The sequence below is a fragment of the Sinocyclocheilus grahami genome, unplaced genomic scaffold, assembly GCF_001515645.1.
Source record: "Sinocyclocheilus grahami isolate Dianchi unplaced genomic scaffold, SAMN03320097.WGS_v1.1 scaffold143.1, whole genome shotgun sequence".
Classification (NCBI taxonomy): Eukaryota; Metazoa; Chordata; class Actinopteri; order Cypriniformes; family Cyprinidae; genus Sinocyclocheilus; species Sinocyclocheilus grahami.
The window spans coordinates 590,230-613,586 of NW_015505322.1; the positions used below are offsets into that span (position 1 = coordinate 590,230).

Sequence of the window (23,357 nt, forward strand, 5' to 3'; positions counted from 1 at the left end):
ATCATCTTATAGAATGTGGATCCAACTTGAATACCCGGATATGGCGTGTTACCTGCAGGCGGATTTTCACCTCATAAGACCTTCATAATGAGTCACTTACAGGCATTGTATTCTGGGTAGGTGTGATATTTAATAAGCCTGATACCAGCTCATACAGACCCAGAGAGAAGATCTCCCACAATAAGATACCGTAGGACCAGACATCGCTCTCAAAAGTGTACACGCAAGCAAACAGGCTCTCTGGGGACATCCATTTCACTGGTAAACGAGCCTAGAGAGAAAACATAACATTCATGATACTAAACTTTTTTTTTTTTGAGTAATATGTTATTAAGCAATATCATGTACACTTAAAGGGATAGTTCACTCAAAGATGAACATTTGGTCATTTACTAAACACAGAAGATATTCTCAAAGTCAATGAGGTCCAGTGTTGACTCCACTGACTTATTATTTGAACAAATAGAGTTGAATCATTCTTCAAAATATCTTCTTTTGTGTTCCACAGACGACAGAAAGCCATGCAGATTTGAAATGACGTAAGGTTGAGTAAATTATGACAGAATTTTCATTTAATGAACTATTCCTTGAATTTAACGGCTCATTTACTACATGAGATCTAAAAATGCTAAATATATTTGATATTAATATATAGCCTGGCAGTAGGTGTGAGTGTGGTAGAGGATTTACAGCACTTCCTCACATTTCCCCTCAGGACGTAGCTGGAATCTCTAGTGATGTCGCGTGCCAAACCGAAATCACATATCTTTGCTACTCGACCCTGAGTAAGTAGTACGTTCCTGGCAGCCAGATCTCTGTGGATACACTTAAAATACATGGCAACACAGATAACAGCAATTTATTAGTCAAAAAACATGTTATGAAGTACATATTCACTACTGAGACAAAAAAAAATCTGTGCTGATTCTATATGAGAATCCAGAAAGGATAACGTTACAAGGTCTGTTCAACCCACTCTGAAACTTGAGAGGTGAATAAATCTAATACACACTTACATTTTTGGATGTGAGGAAGTCCATGCCTTTAGCCACTTGATATGAGAAGCTGAGTAAATCCTCAGTATCCAAAGAGAGATCATCTTTATCATCGCACCATTCTGAGAGAAGTGATACAGATTGAAAAGCATTAAATAATGGATGTTGGTGGTAAAAGTGGCTGTACACTCTTAAAAATAAAGGTGCTTCAAAAGGTTCTTCAAGCGATGCCATAGAAGAACCATTTTTGGTTCCACAAAGAACCATTCAGTCAAAGGTTCTTTAAAGAACCATCTCTTTCTTACCTTTTTATAATCTGAAGAACCCTTTTTCGCCCCAAAGAACCTTTTGTGAAACAGAAAGGTTCTTCAGATGTTAAAGGTTCTTTATGGAACCATTTAGACAAAAAGGTTCTTCTATGGCATCGTGAAGCACCTTTATTTTTAAGAGTGTAGTTTGCTTTTATTCTTTCGAGATGAGCCTACCTGTCTGATTCGATCTCTTCTGATACGACCTCATAGGCATGTATCCATTATCAGTGCCCTCTCTGTGTGCACGCATGCATATAATAGGTAGTGTATTACATTACGAAAACCTAACAAATGACATCTATACATCTTCACCACATTTCTCACACATATCTTACCTCGAAGGCTGTGTTTGGCTGAGCAGATTTTTGTAATATCCATCACCTGTTTTGGAACTGAAAAACGCATCCCGCTTTCTTCTGAGGAAGTTCAACAGGTCGCCATAGCAACAGTATTCTGTGATCACCAGAGTGGGGCCTGTTGGAAAATTTCACTTTACTAATCCTCAAGGAGACTGTTTAGGCAGAATTTCTGAGCTGCTCTTTTTCATACAAATACAGAGTTCTGGCATGAAACTCTAGATGGTGCAGTCCGATAGGTCTAACTCAATCTGACCTAATGACATCATTATCACATGGCACAGCTGATTGGTTCTCTCCTGTATCAGTAGCCAATGAGCTCACTGCTCAACATTCAAATATATGACTAGTGCTTGCCGTAGCAGTTACAGCTTGCTTCAGAAACCCTCCACATTCCCCAGCTCCACCTGTATAGATCTGCTACGAGGGGATTCATGTATGCTATATGGGGGTTATTTCATTTATGTTATATTTGCAGCAGCAATATTTCTTACATGCTCACAGCAGCATGTTGTGGATGTTTTGGCAGTAGCAGATCTATTCCGCCAAGACTAAATACATTAACATTGTTATCCCTCCGAGATAAGTCATGTAGTCATGAAAGAACTACAAAGGATGATTATTTATTCTCTGAAGCTCCTACTATGACAAAAGGCACCAAAAAATGGTCAATATGACTTATAAGTTATAATCAAAGTCTTCTGAAGCCTATAAAATAGGTTATATATAATGCTATACAAAAGCTTAGTGTGAAAAACAGACCATAACTACTTTTATTCTATTTTTGTGGTGCAGTATAAATCCCCTTCCACTTTTCTTGTTTGGAAAATAGCAGCTCATTTACCTAACATCTGTTGTGTTTCAACCAGAAGAAATAAAATAATATGCGATTGGAATGACTTGTTGGAAAAGGCGCATAAAACATATCTTATTATAAACTCATAAATAGCTTTAATCTGTCACCAGTCTTGATTCAGTATTAATCACGTACCTCCTACTGTACAGGCACCAAGCAAGTTGACAATGTTTATATGGTTGCCAATGAAGCTCAGAACTTTTAACTCCGACATTAGAGCCTCTTTCTCGGTGGAGTGAGCACTCGCTTTAGGAAAATTCCACAGATACACACACATACACACATCGAGAGATAAATATACATAAACACATTAGATTAAAAACATACTGTAGGAAAACAACATTAAACCCAAGTTTTATTTTCTGACAACCAGTGATTGGAGTCGTTATAAACATGAATACTCACGTTTTAGCATTTTTACAGCAACAGTGGTCACTGTGTCAGCTGAGCAAAGTCCATATGCTGTAGCTGCCACCACTTTACCAAATGCTCCAGAGCCGAGGATTTTACCTTCATCATGATAAACAACAAACATTTATATATTACACTATATATTATATAGTATGATTATAGTACTGTTATATAGTATTATAGGATTTTTAATCGTAGTACATACATTATCATTCAATGGTTAGGGGTCGGTAAGATTTTTTTAGTCTCTTATACTTGATCAGAAATACAGTAAAAACAGTACTATTGTGAAATTTTGTTACAATTTAAAACAACTGTTTTCTATTTTAATATATTATAATATATATAATATATATGCTATTAATTTCTGATGGCAAAACTGAATTTTCAGCAACATGCTGATTTGCTCAAGACACGTTTATTATTATTATTATCAATGCTGAAAACAGTTGTGTTGCTTAATATTTTTAAGGACACCAAATACATTTGGATTCTTTGTTGAATAGAAAGTTTAAAAGAACAGCATTTATTTGAAGCAAATCTTTTGTAACATAAGAAATGTCTTTACTGACACTTTTGGTTTTTTAATGCATCCTCGCTGAATAAAAATATGAATTTCTTTAAATAAATTCTTACTGACCCTAAACTTTTGAACAGTGGTTTATGTACAATATATGTATTAACTGTAGTACTGTAAAAGTTGTGGAATTATGGGTTACACTTTACTTGAAGGGGTGTGCATAAGACTAACATGACACCTTCATAATCATGACATGACACATGTCATGAATATGAAGGGTTTTTTATGCATGTTTATGACAACTGTCATTAAGTGTCATTCGCTCAGTTATGTCATTTTTAATGCAAAGATGACATTGTTTGAGATGTCTTTGTGATGGGCTATGGTTAGGGGTAAGGGTAGGGGTATGGGTTAGGTCAAATAATGTCATCTTTGCATTAAAAATGACATAACTGAGCGAATGACACTTAATGACAGTTGTCATAAACATGCATAAAATCTCCTTCATATTCATGACATGTGTCATGTCATGATTATGAAGGTGTCATGTCAGTCTTATGCACACCCCTTCAAGTAAAGTGTTACCGAATTATGAAACAAGCACTTTAGCTGCTTTTACTCTGATTAAATAATGACGCTTAAATTTTTGTGCGTATGCTTTTACCAAAGCGCAGTCTCTCCCGTGGAAACTCCCATTTGGGGTCATAAGGCAGCTGCGTTGGGTCTATGTAGGTATAATTGTTGCCATCAAAACTGTCGATCACCTTCCAATGGATCTCATATTTGGGTTTCTATGGCAGAACAATACAAGTGAAATAAATAAAACCAGAACTGGATGTTGTGTTACTTCATAGTGTTTAGTAGGAGTGTTATGACTTAGTACCTGTATGTATTTGTAGAGCAAAACCACCAAAAAGAAGCTGAGCAGAACAGCAGTGGACACAACACCAGACAACAGAGGTGTGAAGAGTTTATGGGGCACTGTTCTCTCTGGGGAAAGAAACACATGTCCAAACATCAATCAATATACATATATAAACACCACATCTGTGTTTAAAACAGCTAGAGAGTAATACTTCTTAATTCACTGTGCCATATTAATAAGGCTAGAGTTGTATGTGAGTGTTTTAAAGCTGTTGTTCAGAGGATTTTAAGAGCTTAGCATCAGTCTCAATACCTAATGTGCACATGCTGCACAAAATAATAATCCCTCGTATCTGTCAACAAGCTCAGTGTGTGTCTGAGAACATTCAGGGATTATCTGTTACAGCTGTGTGTGTGTGTGTGTGTGTGTGTGTCTATCTACTGCTCTCAATAACACTGTAAGAATGGTCCACCTTGTTTTGGTATGTCTGGAGAAATTAGCTAATAATTAGTTAAAAGCTAATAAGCTAAACTAATTGTAAATGTTGACTGTACAATTTATTTTACATTGTTTGTGTTTTTTCTCTTATGTTCACCAAGCCTGAATTGATCTGCCTAAATACAGTAAAAACAATAATAATACTATTATCCCTCGTATCTGTCAACAAGCTCAGTGTGTGTCTGAGAACATTCAGGGATTATCTGTTACAGCTGTGTGTGTGTGTGTGTGTGTGTGTGTGTGTGTGTGTCTATCTACTGCTCTCAATAACACTGTAAGAATGGTCCACCTTGTTTTGGTATGTCTGGAGAAATTAGCTAATAATTAGTTAAAAGCTAATAAGCTAAACTAATTGTAAATGTTGACTGTACAATTTATTTTACATTGTTTGTGTTTTTTCTCTTATGTTCACCAAGCCTGAATTGATCTGCCTAAATACAGTAAAAACAATAATAATACTATTATTATAATATACGTAATAATATTATTACAATTGAACTTTTCTATTTTAACATATTTTGAAATGTAATTTATTTTTGTTATGCAAAGCTGAATTTTCAGCATCATTGCTCCAGTCTTCAGTGTCGCATGACCCTTCAGAAATCATTCTAATATGCTGATTTGCTGCTCAAGAAACATTTCGGATTATTATCAATGTTGAAAACAGTTCTTCTTCATATTTTTGTGTAAGTGGTGATACAATAGAAAATATAAAGTTAAAAAGAAAAGCATTTAGTATAAACTGAAATTTTGCATACCCTATAACTGTCTTTACTATAATTTGTCCAATATATTGTATCCTTTGCTGAATAAAATTACTAATAAATTATTAGAAAAAATATGCTAATTAGAAAAATTTGAATAAAATGATTCTTTCTTTGAGGGTCAAATGATTCTGTGACAAAACTACATTTCCAATCATTCTATGCATCAAAATAAAGCATCCATTTCAAACCTAATGCACATACTCTGCTTTTCATTTTGTTGCATTAGTGCGAAAAAAAGCTTCCTGTCTTATCAGTAAGTGAAAAAAAGGAAAATAAACATGAAATTGCATCCATTTTGTCCTACTAAAATCACTTGAAAGCACATCACATTGTAATTATGACTTCTGAACTTGTAAACAGCAGTTTCCCAAAGGAGCTGAAAGCAGCGTTAGGGTTTGGGTAAAGTCTTGGGTAAAACGTCTTCTTTCTGGGCCTGAGGCTGAACTGCTGTGCTACTATGCTGTAACAACTGTATTGTATTAACATGTGTTATCTTTCTGGACCCTGATTATTAGTGTTTACTGCTATATTAATGATTAGCTTTATAAAACAATAAAAATCTAGGGTCTAATATCCTCATTTAGATAGCAAGGTAAATGTGTGTTTGAGGGAGTCTCACCGCTGATGGAAAAGAGAGTGTAGGCCTGCTCTCCCTGCGTTGTTGCCACACACTCAAGAGTGTGAAATTTTCCTTTGGTGACATTAAGTCGACTTTCCACCTCGTTTCGTCCAAATTCTGCCCCTGACACTGTTACCAAGGTGAACTCCTCATCTGCCTGCGTCGCATTTAACAGGTGGGAGCACCTGTCAGAGGTTATAAATGCTATTTAGAGCCAAAAGAATATGACAAATATTTTTTTACCATATTTGATTATGTAAGAAACACTTTTCTATTCCAAATGTTAGGTTTTGTGGCTTTTTGCAGTCTCATGAGATCATGACTATGCAATAGTTTGTTTACTCTGGTACTTGCATAACATACGTTAGAGATGCACACTACAGTTGTTGAGTGTGAGTGGCTTATAGAAGTCTGTGAGTCATACCGTGCATGTGGTGGCTCGCAGTAATACCAAGATATTTTTGGGACAGGATATCCTGAAGCAACACACCGCACCTGTCCATCAACAGGCCCCTCCTGGGAAACTATCACTGGTTTACCTAAATGAGAGATTTACTGTATTTATATACAGACTGTATTAAAATAAACAATTTATGCTAAGTTAAATCCCATCAGTCCTCTGAACTCACATATAACATGGACGGTGAATGACCGATTGGCAGATGCATACATGTGATAGGCTGAGAAAGTGTAAATCCCGCCCTCTGATCCATGAACTCGAACCAGCCGTAGATCACTGATGTACCTGCAACATTCAAACAAACAATACTCAATGTCTGAGTTAGCTTCCTGCAGAAAACACCTAATGGGCACCTAATGAAAAACACCTAATGGACATGTATTATTGGACACAATAGTTTTTAACATTGTGGTTTTATGGTAAAAGTCAGATTTTTTGCAGGTTTTTTTATATATATATATTTAGATATTTTTTGCAACATTTGCAGTTGCAACAAAAGATCTCCAAGAGTTTGTCCATTTTTTTATATATACGTATATTTTTTGAGTCACTTCACAGGACTAATGTAAATTTAGTCTTTTAGATAATGCCAATAAAATTATACCAATAATGTTTAATTCAAACGTAATTTTCAGTTAAAAAAAAAAAACATACAATTTCATTGTTCATTTGATACATTTTATAGTCATTTCACAGCTTATAATGATGAGGCCTGTCAGTTAGCAGGACAATTTCTACACTTTACTTGAAACTGCTAAAAATAATTTTAATAATAAACCACAATATAATTATATGAATATATTAATATGTAAATGTATGACCAATCATATACAGTGGGTACGGAAAGTATTCAGACCCCTTTAAATTTTTCAATCTTTGTAATATTGCAGCCATTTGCTAAAATAATTTAAGTTAATTTTTTTTCCTCATTAATGTACACGCAGCACCCCATATTGACAGAAAAACAATTAGATAATGTCAATAATATAGAAAAGAAATTATTAATCAAAATAAAAAACAGAATTTCAGTTTTCTTTTGATACATTTATGTATTAACCATTTCACAGTTCATGATGAGGACTGTCAAATAGCAGGACAATTTCACATTTTTACTTGAAACTGCTAAAAATGATACTGAACACATAATTTGGTAACACTTTACTTGAAGGGGTGTGCATAAGACTGACATGACACCTTCATAATCATGACATGACACATGTCATGAATATGAAGGAGGTTTTATGCATGTTTATGACAACTGTCATTAAGTGTCATTCGCTCAGTTATCTCATTTTTAATGCAAATATGACATTATTTGACCTAACCCTAACCTAACCCTGCCCCTTACCTTACCCCTAATCATAGCCCATAACAAAGACATCTCAAACAATGCCATCTTTGCATTAAAAATGACATAACTGAGCGAATGACACTTAATGACAGTTGTCATAAACATGCATAAAAAAACTTCATATTCATGACATGTGTCATGTCATGATTATGTATGTGTCATGTCATGATTATGAATGTGTCATGTCAGTCTTATGCACACCCCTTCAAGTAAAGTGTAACCCATAATTTTATATTAATGGCCAATATCTGCTGTCTAGCCAAATTATCAAAACATATGTTTCTATATGTTTTCTGTGAAGAAAAGTAAAAATACATGTCATGTCAGCTGCTTATATACTGATTTTGTATTTTAATATAACAGCTTTTAAAAACGATGGTGGAGATACAATAGTTTCAACTGTGTCTATGTGTGTGTGTGTGTGTGTGTGTGTGTGTGCAGGTGTGTGTACCTGTACTGCTGGTTGTGTAGTGTGATGACGTGTTCAGATGTGTTTTTGAGCTGTTGGTTGTTATAGGTCCAGTAGACTTCTGTGGGTCTGGGGTATGACGTCATCTCCACGCTGAGGGTCAGACTTTCTCCCTCTCTCACCTCCATCACACTTTCCTCTCCCTCCGTGAGGTTCATGAAACCATGCTCTGCCACACACACACACACACACACACACAGATGTAACAATGTAAGGTGAAAGTAAAATCCGTGCATCTAAGGTGGGACTTCCATTTCAACAATCATCATATTGAGTGTTGTTCTTTATCCTATTCATTTTCCTATAAGAGTCCCATCTTGCTCTTCTTGCTCTCTGGTTAAAGTCAATAATATAGAAAATGACGGTTTGATACAGCTTCATTTCTTACCGTAAACCTCCAGATTGACAGTTGCCATGGAGACACCCTTCTCATTCCTCGCATCACAGCGAAAGACTCCTGAGTCAATCATCTTCACAGATTCGATCGACAGTCCTGTTGAGAGCTTATATTCTCGAGAACCAGGCAGGATGTTTGATTTTTGGCTGTGATTTGCTATCTAAATCAGGATTGACAATAACAGTCTAGGTTAGGTAGTGTGCTTACAGGAAGTAATCTAAGATTATGCAACAGATTTGTGGATCTAACCGCTTCAGATGGGATACTCCAGCTCAGGCTGATATCATGGTTGATGTTGATGGTGCTACATTTGAGCACAAACTCCTGACCCTGGATCAGAATCACATTTTCGATTCTGGATAGGCTGATCACTGGCACTGTCTCTGGAACTGTATTACAAACAGCAAACATACAATAAAGCATGCAATTATATATATATATATATATATATATACATAAATATTCACAAATATTATTACAATTTAAATAACTGCTTTCTATTTTCATATATTTAAAAATATAATTTATTCCTGTTATGCAAAGCTGAATTTCCAGCATCATTACTCCAGTCTTCAGTGTCACATGATCCTTCAGAAATCATTCTAATATGCTGACTTGGTGCTTAATTATTATTAATTATTAATAATGGTTATTTTTATTATCAATGTTGAAAATATTTTTGCGGAAACTGTGATAATTTTTAAGGATTCTTTGATGAATAGAAAGTATAAAGTTTTTACTCTCACTTTTTAATCAATTTAATGCATCTCTGCTGAGTAATATATTACTCAGCAAATATTAATGTGGGTAACCAAACAATTGCTGTCACCCATTTACTTAAATACTATTTTTTAAATACTATTTTTCCCTACTATGGAAATCAGTGGGTACCAGCAGCTGTTCGGTTACCCATCTTCTTCAAAATATCTTCTTTTGTGTTCAGCAGAATAAAGAAACTCATTCAGATTTGGAACAACTTGAAGGTGAGTGAATGATGACAGAGATTTCATTTTTTGGTGAACTATCCCTTTAAGAATTGTTCTAACACACATACACACCTAGCCGCACCCCCAAGTTATACTGGCTTGATTTCACAGGTTTTTCATCCATCTCTCCTGCACAAACGTAGCAGCCCTCAAAAGCTTTGGAGACGTTTCTGATGGTGATCCCTCTCTGAGGGTGTGCGATGTAGATGAGGCCAGCTGGTAGAGCAGAGCCAGTACAGGGCAGAAGGGACAGGTGATTGACAGCAGGATCTGTTACTAAACAAGGAAGAGTGCCATCCTCTCCTTCCCTCACCAAAAGGCCATCCACCATGGAGCGCACAAAAGGGTTTTCTGAATCTGCCAGCAAAAGCGAGAGGGGAGACATTTTTGGTAGAAAACATGGAGAGAGATGAGAAAGGTGAACAAAGACATACAAATCAAAGGACAATAAGGAATGAAAGGCAAAAAAAATGTGAGTGCAAGACATTAAACGCTGTAAGGATTTGTGTATGAGGAAATAGTAAGTAAATGAGTGTGTGCAACAGGTTTATCACACAATCGACTGTTCAAATACCTGTATCATTCAATGGCAGTTTACAATAATACAAGTAAAAGAAATTAAACCAGATCCACACTAAGGTGTGGTTTGAGTACACAGCTTAAGGACATGCATTTGTGCTTTAACAAAAAACCTATTCACGTTTTAACACTCCTTCAGGAGTGAAGTGTGGGAACTGAGGCCAACGGACAAACAAACCCCTCAGAATCAAAGGGAACTGTGCAAACATGCACATTGAAACCCACCTTTCACATAGATGTAGATGGAGCTCTTCTCTTCCGTTTGTGTGTTTTCACAGGTGTAACGGCCCATATGCTGGACCTGTGTGGAGGAGAGGAGGATGACACTGACTCCATCTTCTTTTAGCCCTCCATCGATTTTCCGGCTTTTTTCCCGCATCCATCGCACCTTGCTCATCTCTGCATCATCATGACAACTGAGTTCCAGTTGTCCACCTTTAGGTATCACCAGATGGGTGGCATTGGGAGTGATAACAGGTTTAAACCATCCTGGAATACAAACACACACAAATCAGTTCACTGTGCATTCAAAGTCAGGGCTAATCGACGGCAGCATCTGGCGATCAGTTAATACATTGCTTTGTTGACAGTCAACAACCCTTAGGAAGGTGAGGAGGTCTTTACGGTAGACATGGTGAATGCGATAACTCTTTAAAAGCTTGAAACCCGCCACAGCTGATGTTATCAAAACAATACTCTGCTCTGAACATTTTAACGATGGCAAACAGAATAAAAAAACCCTCCCATAGTATGTAAACAAGTCCCACAATAAATAAATACATACATACATACATTTAAAAAGTCCAAAAAACTTCGCATTTCATCCCAAAATCAAAAGGGAAAAAGTATGAATTTTATTTACCATAAAGTAAAAATATGGATATATGGATTTGTTTTTATTTTTTGCATGGCGTTCTAAAGTCTGGGGTCAGTAACATGTTTAATGTTTTTGAAAGAAGTTTCATGTGCTCACCTATAGGCTGCATATAGTAACACAGTAATATTGTGAAATATTATTACAGTTTAAAATAACTATTTTTTTTTATTTTAATATATTATAAAGAGCCGAAATTGCAACAGCCAGTCTTCAGTGTCACATGATCCTTCAGAAATCATTCTAATATGCTGATTTGGCCCAAAAGAAACATTTCTTATTGTTTTCAATATTGAAAACATTTTTGCTGCATAATGTTTTTGTGATACATTTTTTGATGAACAGGAAATATAGCATTTATTTGAAATATAAATCTTTTGTAATATTACAAACGTATTTACTGTCACTTTTAAACAGTGTGTTCTTACTGAATACAAGTGTTCATTTACTTTATTCTTACACATTATGATGTGTTTATATTTTAAACAACAAAAACGCTACCTTCTCCCATTAACCGCACCATGACTAATCCGTTCCTTCACCATGATCTATGGTCCAGATGAATCAAACGTTACGAAGCAAGTATTAAATAGGGTTTGTACGGGGTGCATTAGTGACTAAGGCAGGCAATTTTTCAGGATAGCCGACAGTTCCCCACACACACACACACACACACACACACACACACACACACACTACAACACACACACTGTACAGGCGCGACTGCAACACCAGCTGAATGAAAAGCGCAGAATTGATCAAAGCAGCTCTCGAAACATTCAAAGCATTTTAAGGATTGTTTCAGGGATGTGTTCCTCTGAGTAATAAAACACATTTCCTTAACTGTGTTTACAAAGTGTCCTATAGGACACTTTGTAATGACAATCCAGGGTTTGTTGGGTTGTCACGCTTCAACCTGAGAAAAATGAGGCCACTGAAACAGGGGGTTGAGTTGTAACGCTATAGTCAGAAGTTAGAGAATATGCTGAAATCATAATCACACATGATATTGGGGTGAGCGTAGAAGGCACATAAAAAACTGTGAGCGACACACACAGCTGTGTTTTTTAGTTTTGAAAATATTTCCAGTTTCCCATGTTTATTATTTTGAATGAAAATGATTCAAACGAGGTTGATCGCATAATTATTCTGAACTAGTAAACCTGAAACAGCACAAACATTCTCACCTATAAAAATGTGAACCTCCTTCTTCTCGTATGGCATCTGTTGCTTGCAGCTACTGTACAATCAGATCATCTCGACCAGGTAACAGCAAACCGACTAGTTAGTTAAGTTAATAACAGTTAGTGGCACTGCCTGCTTGTGGTCATTATGCTGACTTTTATTAGGTTCAGCTTTGGATTTATTTGAAGCGACTCTAATTACACGCTAATTAATTATTGACATTGTGCACAACACATGACAGCGTGGTGTGTGAGTTAACTACCCCTAATAACTCGAATGAACCAAGCTATAAGGCTCAGTAAGTGTATAGATAGATAAAATAAATCAATTATGTAATTGACAGCGCACAACTATGGAATAGGCACATAGAGAGTACAGATGGACAAAAACGTCCTGTAACTCTTAACGGTCATCATCTGCATCTGTCGTCAAAACAATTGGATCATTCTCGGGATTTTAGCCTAATCATCTGCTCATAATTAACAGTACTTACTACACTACACATATGGATTGCGTAGCCAACATAATTGGGAAAGAATACATCATATTTGGAAGAAAATATTAAAGTCCCATTTTTATTTTATCAGAACAATTGGAATGTTGTATGTTCTTACCTCCAGGTAAGGCGAATAAAAGTAGAACTGTGCGTAGAAACCAAACGCGACCCATTCCGTCTGTGTGTGTTCGTGTGTCCTTATTACTGATCCACAACTGACTGTCTTCAAGTGCCTCTCTCTCTCTCTCTCCCCCCATCTCTCTCTCTCTCTCTCTATGGCAAGCCATTTTAATACTTATATGCCTTAAAACTGCCCGTGTCTATTTTTATTGCTAGTAGCTATTTATTTTTAATTACTTGTAAGTAATCCAATAGGGGTTCGTTTCTTTTTTTAATTTCACCAATAACTATTCAGCTATTAATTTTTTCAATTTCACTAATAATCATTCACTGCTGACAAGGGGGACTAGCAGGGACATTCCAACTTTACTTTAATAGATTCTTAACTATTTATTAGGTACTAGTGCAGTTTCAGTTTAACTAGTCTGTATTATCCATATATCATTCTTACTAGTACAGGGGTGTCAAACTCAATTCCTGGAGGGCCAGAGCCCTACACACATATACCATGTAGTTTTCAAATAAGCCTGCAGGACTTGATTAGTTGGATCAGGTGTGTTTAATTAGGATTGAATCTAAACTCTGCAAGGCTCCAGCCCTCCAGGAATTGAGTTTGACACCCCTGTACTAGTACTTCTTATAACTGTATTCTTATATCACTTCTTATATCAACTGTAATCACCTTTTATTTGTCATCTCTAATGACTCATCAAAATTGCTATACTGCATAGTTCAGATAAATCTTAAACGGGATAGGTTTAAAATGTTTCTAGTAACAATGGTCCCTTTTCACAGACATGTTTCAACGGTCATCAGTATCATAAATCCTGCAAGGTTTTAAATATTTTCATTTAAAAAAATATGTACATTTACAATACCATACATTTTAATATATAAATATATATATATATATATATATATATATATATATATATATATATATATATATATACCTTTGCATCAAATTACAAAAACTACTTAACCTGATACAGCCATGGGAGTGACGGTAATTTGGCATTGTTCTTTCTTCTGACTGCTGTTGTCAGTCTCGCTCTATTTTTCTTCTTTTTGTAAGTCGTGAAAACACTATCGTGGAGTTTTTCTTGTGCTATATGAGCAAATAGGAATGCAAATAATATATTTGATGTAGTCTCCCATTCTTAGTTAGTTACTATTAACTAAATAATAAACAATAATAACTAATTAATACTTAGTAAACATGGAATAGGTGGCAGTAACAACTAAGTAATACATACTTTTCATTAGTGAATAAGTGATATCTGATCTACAGAATTCATAGAAGTCAAAGGAAGGGAAAAAAAGGATAATGTTAAAGTGGCTTGCCGTACTTTGTCTCACTCTGCCTCTGTTTCCCAACTGCCAATATCAAGGTTGTTTTGACCAAAGGTTTTAGGTATACAGGTGCTGGACATCACCCAGTCCAGCTGACGTGTGCTTACGAGAAATCCAAACATTGTTTGGATTAGAACTGCCCTTGTTAAGAGGACGAATTGCAATATTCATTATCTTAAGTGGTGGATTTTGTACAGTGTCACGTCTCTTGCAGCAATTCAGCAGTTCAGTCATTTCTACGTTGCCAAGGACTACTGCCATGAATTTAAAACTTATTGCTCTGCCTGCCCTCTCATGCACACGTTAATCAATAGAGTTTAAAATGTTGCAGCTCTTCAATGATGACGTGCTGTCTGCTGCATCAGAGTCATCTTAGGAGTATCTGTGTGTGCATGTGTGCATGACCCACCATAAACAGACAAACAATACAGTGTTTCTGATGTTGTCTCTCTTCTAACACAATTGTGGCAACCGGGTGGATATCTTGGCCTTTCAAACCTTCAAGTAGTTTTGCTTTTTCATTTTATTGTGAGAAATGTCCATGCGACACCTGTAGGTATGTGCTTGTTATGCAGGGGGCATGTATGTTGTGTCAGTGTAGCTACCTTGTGTTTGATCAATTATTCATAAATCAGAGCAGGTTTTTGATACTGATAGGTCCTTACTCATCATCTGCAGGCTGTTTGTGAGAGAGATAGAGATGCTGACTCACTGGTCTTTCTTTTCAGAAGTGACTCATTCCTTCTTTTATATGGACATATGATCACTTTGCCATTTTAAAGAGAAACAGTGTCCTTTAATATTCTATTCTTGTTTTCACAGGACAGATAGATAGATAGATAGATAGATAGATAGATAGATAGATAGATAGATAGATAGATAGATAGATAGATAGATAGATAGATAGATAGATAGATAGATAGATAGATAGATAGATAGATAGATATAGATTGGTTGGTTGGTTGGTTGATAACTGCGCAACATTCTAAAATAAGATTTATCAGTATTAAAAAAGCCTTTTAGAACAACGCAGACAGAAACCGAGAGTAGTCTAATGGACTAAGATACCAACCTAATGAAGTTTGTCCACTGGATTTTTGCTGACCATGCAGACAACCTAATCTACTCAACCAAGTGACCATTAGGGTCTTCAATCCATAATAGTACAATCGGTGTGTGGTGGCGTGGGTTTTGTGGTGGTTTTTAAGTGTTCTTGTATGCCTGCACATTGAGAGTACTTTTCTTTTGTGGACCATTTTATCTTTGTCCATTTTAATATTGTATTAGTGCATACCCTAAACTGACATGAGCCTGACATGAAGGGATAGGTCAGTCAAAAATGCAAATGCTGTGATATCATTTATTCCCCCTCATGTCATTCTAAACCCATATGACTGAAATAAGCATGTAAAAAAGTTTCATTTTGGAGCTGTTCTGCTGGATTTTGTTTTGTTTTGTGCCAAGCACCAAAGGTGCATATGCACCTATTGTATCCATTAGCATTCTTCTTCTTTCTCTTCTTCCACTCTTGAGCCTATGGCAGGCAGGGCCGTCCTTAGGGGGGTGCAATTGGTGCTTGAGGGGGCCCCACGGCAAATGGACCGAAAATTGATAACCTATTAAATCATATTACTTGTGGTTGTATTAATGATTTTTCAGCCATTTAAAAAAATAATTTTATGATGTCTTTAATTACTTATTTTTGGTCTGATACACCCCACCATGCTTAGCTCCTCATTTTGCTCTCAGCGTACAGTGGACTTTTGCTTTGTTTTGTCCACACAGACTAGAGTGAGGCAAAAGATCACTCCATTAGTCTATAGCGTAGTGTGTGACAGTGTGATGACCCTCCAGGACCAGCGTTGCCCATCCCTAATGTACACATAGTGTACACATATTCATATCATCTCTTCCAGAACACCATTTTCAGTTAATCAGCTGAACATCTTAATGTTTTGTAATGCATAAGTTTGCTTATGTAATAAATAAATAACCGTAGACAGCAAATTCTGATAGTATCTTTAGGGGGCAATTTCATGCTATAGTCAGACATGACAGGAAATGCATGTTTAACTTGTTTGTGAGAATTCTAATGCGGACAGCTACAGAGTCAGTCTGAAAATTATGCACTACGTCTGACTGTTTTTCAGAAAAACAAAGAGATTAAGAAATGTTAAGATGCTAAACTAAGTGTATAGTCAAAACGATGAATCTGATTAACTGGGTTACAGAGCACTTTAAATCTCATTAAGCTTATTGGTTTTGGGAAGAAAGCAAAAACAGAAGGAGAAAGAAGAAACTGTGAGGCTGAGAACTTGAAGAGAAAGAGTGGATTTAGTAAAACAGAAAGCAGCGTGTTAGATTGAAGTTAATGGAGTTAGACTGAGCAGAAAATTATAAATACTCTCTTTTAAAATAAAAATGTGGGCTAGGTGGAGAGTTATATATTAGCAGAAAGAGTGATTAAGATTACATTGAAAAAGTTTTTAGCTTACATTAATAAAGGCAGCTGTCATAACTCATGTCCAGTCATAACTGCATTATAAACATTTAAAACATTCCAGAATGCATTAAGTCTATAAGCCTGTCCAAAACCACAACAGTAGTCATTTGATATTCACAGTTGCCTCAATGAGCATCGCTGCAGTTTAGCTGGTCAATATTCTTCCTCCATTCTTCAATCAATATGACAAGACTCTTTGACCACAAGGAACATGCATTGTATATGTGCCTGCCACTAAAGCTAACATTTTGTTTATGCAGTCAATTGGTGTTCTTCACAAGCAGTTTGAAGACATGTTTTGAGATGAAGAGATCCTTGTAACCTTTCTTTCTCAAAGCATCAGTCATATTGAATAGAAATGCTAGTAATACCATAAAATCCTTAACATTTGAGAGACTGATTATCCTGACACCCTGTTTTATTTTGTGTTCGTTTATGTGAGTATTTGAAATCATATAAGAGATAAAAGGGGGATGAGCAGACAAAACTGCATGAAGATTAGAAAGAGTGAAAGCAATAGTCACATAATATTTAGTGGGAAGATGAGTATGCATGCTACACTACTATAATACAAGATGGCCCCACCACCAAACGTTTTTTGTCATTTCATCTGAACAACATTTGTAAGATTTTGTCTGTCAAACAGTTAACTGACTTTAATTAAACTGAAGTTAAATTAGGTTAATTGGTCTACTTTTGTGTCTGTCGAAAATTTTGACTTTGTATTATGCCGAATATCTATTTGTTAATGAAGGTTTTGTGGACACATTAATGTTTTCAGATTATCGTTTTTATTTTGAAGTGAAAATATAAAATTAGACCATTTTGGTAAGATAGATTTTCATTAAAACTTTTAGGCTAATTGAGTGAAATCATTCCATTTGAATTTATAGTGATGCTATTGTGACATACCTACATTTCAAATATGGGCAATTAAATATGTAAATATTCATATGCCTGTATATAAGTCATATAATAAATGTAACTCTTTTACTGTGATTATGCTTTGTCATCTTCCCCCATTTTACCCTATATTGTATTTTTAATGATGCATTATTGTGTTAATTTCTCGAAATTGCTAATTTGTGACTTTATTTCTCATATTTATGATTATTTGGACGTTATAGTGATGTGATGTTAATGCAGACAAGCGGAGTATTGCAAACAGTCTAACATCACAGTTTCAAGCTTATTTTCAAGTTTATTTTTGTATAACGCTTTTCACGATACAAATCGTTGCAAAGCAACTTTACAGCAAATTACGTTTCTACAATATTTAGTGGTAGCTTATCAGTGGTGATTGTCAGTTAATGTACATATGGCAGAAATGTACAGAAAAATCAATTAAAGACGTAATCAAACAGACGATGAACACTATTAACAGCAATTATTATATGATGCAATCAAACTTATAGCAAAATGTGGTAGTTCTGTATGTTGTTTCAGGGTTGGCATCATCTGAGGTCCTCTGAGGGGTTGCATCATCTCTTCTCAGGTGTTCTGGATCCAGACTGAAGCTTGTGTAAATCGGCAAAAACATAAAAACAAATAGAGACATAATTAGCGTAGCTGCTGTTCCAACCAAGCAAAATTGATTTGTTTAACCCAAGCTAAAGAATAATAATGTGCATTTGATCAGATATAACTGCAGTACAAGATTATGAGATGCATTATTTGAATGCTTGGCCAAAGAGATGTGTCTTTAATCTAGATTCAAACAGAGAGTGTGTCTGAACCCCGAACGGTATCAGGAAGGCTATTCCAGAGTTTGGGAGCCAAATGCGAAAAAGCTCTACCTCCTTTAGTGGACTTTGCTATCCTAGGTACTACCAAAAGTCCAGAATTTTGCGACCTTAGGGAGCGTGATGGATTGTAGCTTGGTAGAAGACTAGTTAGGTACGCAGGAGCTAACCCATTAAGGGCCTTATAGGCAAGTAATAATATTTTGTAACTGATACGGAACTTAATAGGTAACCAGTGCAGAGACTGTAAAATTGGCGTAATATGATCATATTTTCTTGACCTGGTAAGGACTCTAGCCGCTGCATTTTGGACTACCTGTAGCTTGTTTATTGTAGATGCAGGACAACCACCTAGCAGTGCATTACAATAGTCCAGTCTAGAGGTCACGAATGCATGAACTAGCTTTTCTGCATCAGAAACAGGTATCATGTTTCGTAACTTGGCAATGTTTCTAAGATGGAAGAATGCTGTTTTTGTAACATGGGAAATATGATTTTCAAAAGACAAGTTGCTATCTAATATAACACCCAGATTTTTGACTGTAGAGGAAGTAACAGTACATGCGTCTAGTTGCAAATTGTAATCCAAGAGATTCTGTGTACTGTCTTTTGGTCCAATAAGTAATATCTCTGTCTTATACGAATTTAATAAGAAAAAATTATTGGTCATCCAATCTTTTACATTTTTTAGTCTAATATCAGTGATCTTTAAATACCACCCGGCCAATCAAATTTGAGGGCGAGAACTCTCTCTCCTTCCTTCAGCTGCTCCTGTTAGGGGTCGCCACAGTGGAATTACCCGCACAATCATTTCATTTGGCACAGGTTTTACACCGGATGCAGGCGCGGAGCTCGGGGGTGGCCAGGGGTGGCATTGGCCACCACTGACCTAAGCTTTGCCAGCCCTTTAGCCACCCCACTCACAACTGCAATTTGTGTCTCTTTTTTCTGGACAAGAAACACGTTTTTTAAAGACGCGGAACCGCCGTTTCTCTTCACGACCACAACAAACGGGTCTTTTCAGACGCGCACTTCAACTTCGCCTCAGCGCCAGGCGCAAGTCAAACGAGCGCGGACAAGGTACAGGTGCCAAATGAGCTTCAGTAGAACAACAGTAAACTGCGGTCTGATTAGATGTTGTTAGGCTATAACTTTCCTGTCCTGTCAGCCGTTTTGCTGTGCTTTCCTGTCAGATAACTCCCTCTAGTGGCTGAGCACTGTGCAACTATAGAATTCTTGAATGGGTTGAGCTGTCCATGGTTCTGAAAGAAAGCATGCTGCTGTCCATGGTTCTGAAGTCTGTTTCAGGCTGATCCAACTTGCAAAATAAAGGCGTGGTTCTTTTATGGAACCCCTAGTTCTGCACCAAATAAAACAGATATGGATGCAGGCTGATATTTCCAAGTCATTAGCCCATTTACTTCTGTCCAATTGCAGTGACTTAAATCGTTCCTATCAAACCCTACCCCCTTTCTTTATTTATTTTAATGTTCATTGACCCAGTAGAGTCTCGGCTGAAGTGACATTTAATGTTTTAAACCACCAGTTTTTATGACCTATAAGATTTTATGTAAAGGAGCCGGCAATATTTGATGAATTGTTTTAGCAAAGAACATCCAATAAAAACCCTGATCACAGCATGTTGATTTACGTGTGTAAATACAACACTTGACAATTCGCTCTCTCTCTCCATGTGGGGACTTTTTTGGGGGGGTGGGGGAGGGGATATGGAGTCGGGGGATTCCCATGAGGAAACAAGCTTATAAATCATACACAATGAAGTTTTTTTGAAAATCTAAAAATGCTATTTTTTTGTGTGAGGGGTAGGTTTAGGTGTAGGGCTAGGGTAAGGGGATAGAAAATACGGTTTGTACAGTATAAAAATCATTATGTCTATGGAATATCCCCATAAGACATTGAAACGTGCTGTGTGAGTGTGTGTGTGTGTGGAGAGAGAGAGAGAGAGAGAGAGAGAGAGAGAGAGAGAGAGAGAGAGAGAGAGAGAGAGAGAGAGAGAGAGAGAGAGAGAGAGAGAGAGAGAGAGAGAGAGAGAGAGAGAGAGAGAGAGAGAGAGAGAGAGAGAGAGAGAGAGAGAGAGAGAGAGAGAGAGAGAGAGAGAGAGAGAGAGAGAGAGAGAGAGAGAGAGAGAGAGAGAGAGAGAGAGAGAGAGAGAGAGAGAGAGAGAGAGAGAGAGAGAGAGAGAGAGAGAGAGAGAGAGAGAGAGAGAGAGAGAGAGAGAGAGAGAGAGAGAGAGAGAGAGAGAGAGAGAGAGAGAGAGAGAGAGAGAGAGAGAGAGAGAGAGAGAGAGAGAGAGAGAGAGAGAGAGAGAGAGAGAGAGAGAGAGAGAGAGAGAGAGAGAGAGAGAGAGAGAGAGAGAGAGAGAGAGAGAGAGAGAGAGAGAGAGAGAGAGAGAGAGAGAGAGAGAGAGAGAGAGAGAGAGAGAGAGAGAGAGAGAGAGAGAGAGAGAGAGAGAGAGAGAGAGAGAGAGAGAGAGAGAGAGAGAGAGAGAGAGAGAGAGAGAGAGAGAGAGAGAGAGAGAGAGAGAGAGAGAGAGAGAGAGAGAGAGAGAGAGAGAGAGAGAGAGAGAGAGAGAGAGAGAGAGAGAGAGAGAGAGAGAGAGAGAGAGAGAGAGAGAGAGAGAGAGAGAGAGAGAGAGAGAGAGAGAGAGAGAGAGAGAGAGAGAGAGAGAGAGAGAGAGAGAGAGAGAGAGAGAGAGAGAGAGAGAGAGAGAGAGAGAGAGAGAGAGAGAGAGAGAGAGAGAGAGAGAGAGAGAGAGAGAGAGAGAGAGAGAGAGAGAGAGAGAGAGAGAGAGAGAGAGAGAGAGAGAGAGAGAGAGAGAGAGAGAGAGAGAGAGAGAGAGAGAGAGAGAGAGAGAGAGAGAGAGAGAGAGAGAGAGAGAGAGAGAGAGAGAGAGAGAGAGAGAGAGAGAGTGTGTGTGTGTGTGTGTGTGTGTGTGTGTGCGCCCGCGGACACCTCTGGCAACCAAACGAAGCGAAGGCAAGTAAACTGTATAAGGTTTCGTTTGGCGGTGAAGGAGATCCAGCTGACCGCTTTATATCTAGTTTCCGGCTCTTTCCCTATCGGTCACTGTCTCGCGTTCCCTCAGTTTAGTACTATGGTGTTTTGGCTTATATTTGTGCACTCACCACAGACAAACTGCAAACCGGTAGGCTATTTGTGATGAAGTTTTGAACTTCATCGCTCGTTACAGCAGAGTTGGCTCGCGCAGTAGCGGAGAGAAGCGGACGCCTCTCGGAGTCGTTTTGCATCGCGTCTTGCTTTTTATAGGAGGAATGGGGTGAGTAGTGAAATGCCAACTCTCTGGAAACAGATCGTGTTCTCCTTCGCTTCTATACTCAGCATCGGTTCTGTCGTGCTTCTGGTTGTGGCACTGTCCACCGAGCGCTGGATCAGCGGAACCACACTGTGTCAGACAGCAGCGGATCTGGTGAACGCGTCTAGTCCAGAGCTCGAGCAGTTCACGGGACACATTTACTACGGCCTCTTTCAGGGCGGGAAAACACGGAGATGCGGGCTCGGGATCCGCCGCTCCAAAATATACAGTAAGAGCAATAACGTGCAGATTCATTTCTGATTAAACATTCAAGCTCCGTAAGTATATTATACTGAAACATTCTTGTTTATAGCTGTTAGAAGAGGTCCTTGTTTTTTTTCTCGGTTGTTGTGTTTTGATGTTATGGTTTTATACATTTATTTAACTTTTCTTTATGAAGCACTTGTATTTATTTATTTATTTATTTATGTTTATTGACTCAGTGACATTCATACTGTATTCTATATACACACTAGTGTTGAAATGTTTGGGGTCAGTAATATTTTTATTTTTGAAAGAAAGAAATACTTTTATTACACGATATTAATTTAGGTATTAACTTTATAATACAAGAATGCATTAAATTAGTTTTTAAAAAAAGACAGTACAATGTTAAGAAAGATTTTAAATAGAAGCTGTTATTTTTACCTTTATATTCATCAAAGAATCTTGAAAAAACATGCATCACGGTTTGCACAAAAATATTAAGCAACGCAACTGTTTTCAACATTGATAATAATAAATGTTCCTTGAGCAGCAATCAGCATATTAGAATAATTTCTGAAGGATCATGTGACACTGAAGACTGGAGTAATGATGATGAAAATACAGCTTTGATCAGGAATCAATTATATTTTCAAATATATTCAAATAGAAAACAGCTTTTAAATTGTAATAATATTCCACAATATTATGATCAAATAAATGCAGCCTTGGGGAGCATAAGAGATTTCTTTCAAAAACATTACAAGTCTTACCAACCCCAAACATGGTATGTATATGGCATACATGGTCTAATTTAGATATCTATACATTTTAAGTATCTATATAGCTCATCAGCTATAAATCTAATTTTGAGAGACCTGATCTCTGTTTCTCTCTTTCTCACAAATTCTGCAGTTTTCCCAAAGCTCATCAAAAAAATCAACAGTGGTCTTCACATGATCATTATCTTCTTCCTTTTCATTGCTATTGGCTTTGCAGTTGTCAGTTTAGCTTTCAGTATATATAATGCCAGAAAAGTTCCATACCAATCTATCAAAGGACCTTTTGGCCTCTACATCTGGAATTTCATTGCAGGTAAATCAGCA

At 37.0% G+C, this 23,357-nt stretch overlaps 4 protein-coding genes across 4 annotated transcripts in view; 2 read left to right on the plus strand and 2 right to left on the minus strand.

The window, feature by feature from the left end:
- The window catches only part of clockb (clock circadian regulator b), a 22,121-nt gene extending 22,091 nt beyond the window's left edge, over nt 1-30 (plus strand). The window contains exon 22 of the transcript XR_001609887.1: nt 13-30. The gene's annotated coding sequence lies outside the window, so the exon portion shown is untranslated. The remainder of the gene's footprint in view (nt 1-12) is intronic.
- LOC107591572 (mast/stem cell growth factor receptor Kit-like) overlaps nt 1-856 on the minus strand; it is a 5,576-nt gene extending 4,720 nt beyond the window's left edge. The window contains exons 1-3 of the mRNA XM_016280766.1: nt 704-856; nt 160-271; nt 1-52 (exon numbers count right to left, since the gene is read on the minus strand). Of these exons, the coding sequence (XP_016136252.1) occupies nt 1-52; nt 160-271; nt 704-838 (299 nt within the window). The 5' untranslated portion in view covers nt 839-856. The remainder of the gene's footprint in view (nt 53-159; nt 272-703) is intronic.
- Nucleotides 857-981: 125 nt separating this feature from the next.
- kitb (KIT proto-oncogene, receptor tyrosine kinase b) lies at nt 982-13,215 on the minus strand. Its single transcript, XM_016280714.1, has 16 exons — nt 13,114-13,215; nt 10,666-10,929; nt 9,934-10,218; nt 9,125-9,264; nt 8,867-9,035; nt 8,461-8,647; nt 6,828-6,943; nt 6,623-6,737; nt 6,199-6,383; nt 4,333-4,439; nt 4,114-4,240; nt 2,924-3,028; nt 2,654-2,764; nt 1,642-1,780; nt 1,481-1,542; nt 982-1,117 (listed from the first exon to the last, which is right to left on the minus strand). The coding sequence occupies exons 1-16, from the start codon at nt 13,166-13,168 to the stop codon at nt 1,002-1,004; spliced, it is 2,283 nt and encodes a 760-aa protein (XP_016136200.1). The 5' UTR covers nt 13,169-13,215; the 3' UTR covers nt 982-1,001.
- Nucleotides 13,216-22,023: 8,808 nt separating this feature from the next.
- clrn2 (clarin 2) overlaps nt 22,024-23,357 on the plus strand; it is a 2,281-nt gene continuing 947 nt past the window's right edge. The window contains exons 1-2 of the mRNA XM_016280774.1: nt 22,024-22,276; nt 23,167-23,346. Coding sequence (XP_016136260.1) covers nt 22,024-22,276; nt 23,167-23,346 — 433 coding nt within the window. The remainder of the gene's footprint in view (nt 22,277-23,166; nt 23,347-23,357) is intronic.

What these genes read in the sequence shown, in the direction of transcription:
- kitb (XM_016280714.1), bottom strand. Translation starts at nt 13,168, where the DNA reads ATGGGTCGCGTTTGGTTTCTACGCACAGTTCTACTTTTATTCGCCTTA. An exon ending in TGCGAGCCACCACATGCACG is followed by an intron (nt 6,384 to 6,622) that starts GTATGACTCACA and finishes AACCTCTGACAG; the next exon opens with GTGCTCCCACCTGTTAAATG. An exon ending in TGCTCTACAAATACATACAG is followed by an intron (nt 4,241 to 4,332) that starts GTACTAAGTCAT and finishes GTTCTGCCATAG; the next exon opens with AAACCCAAATATGAGATCCA.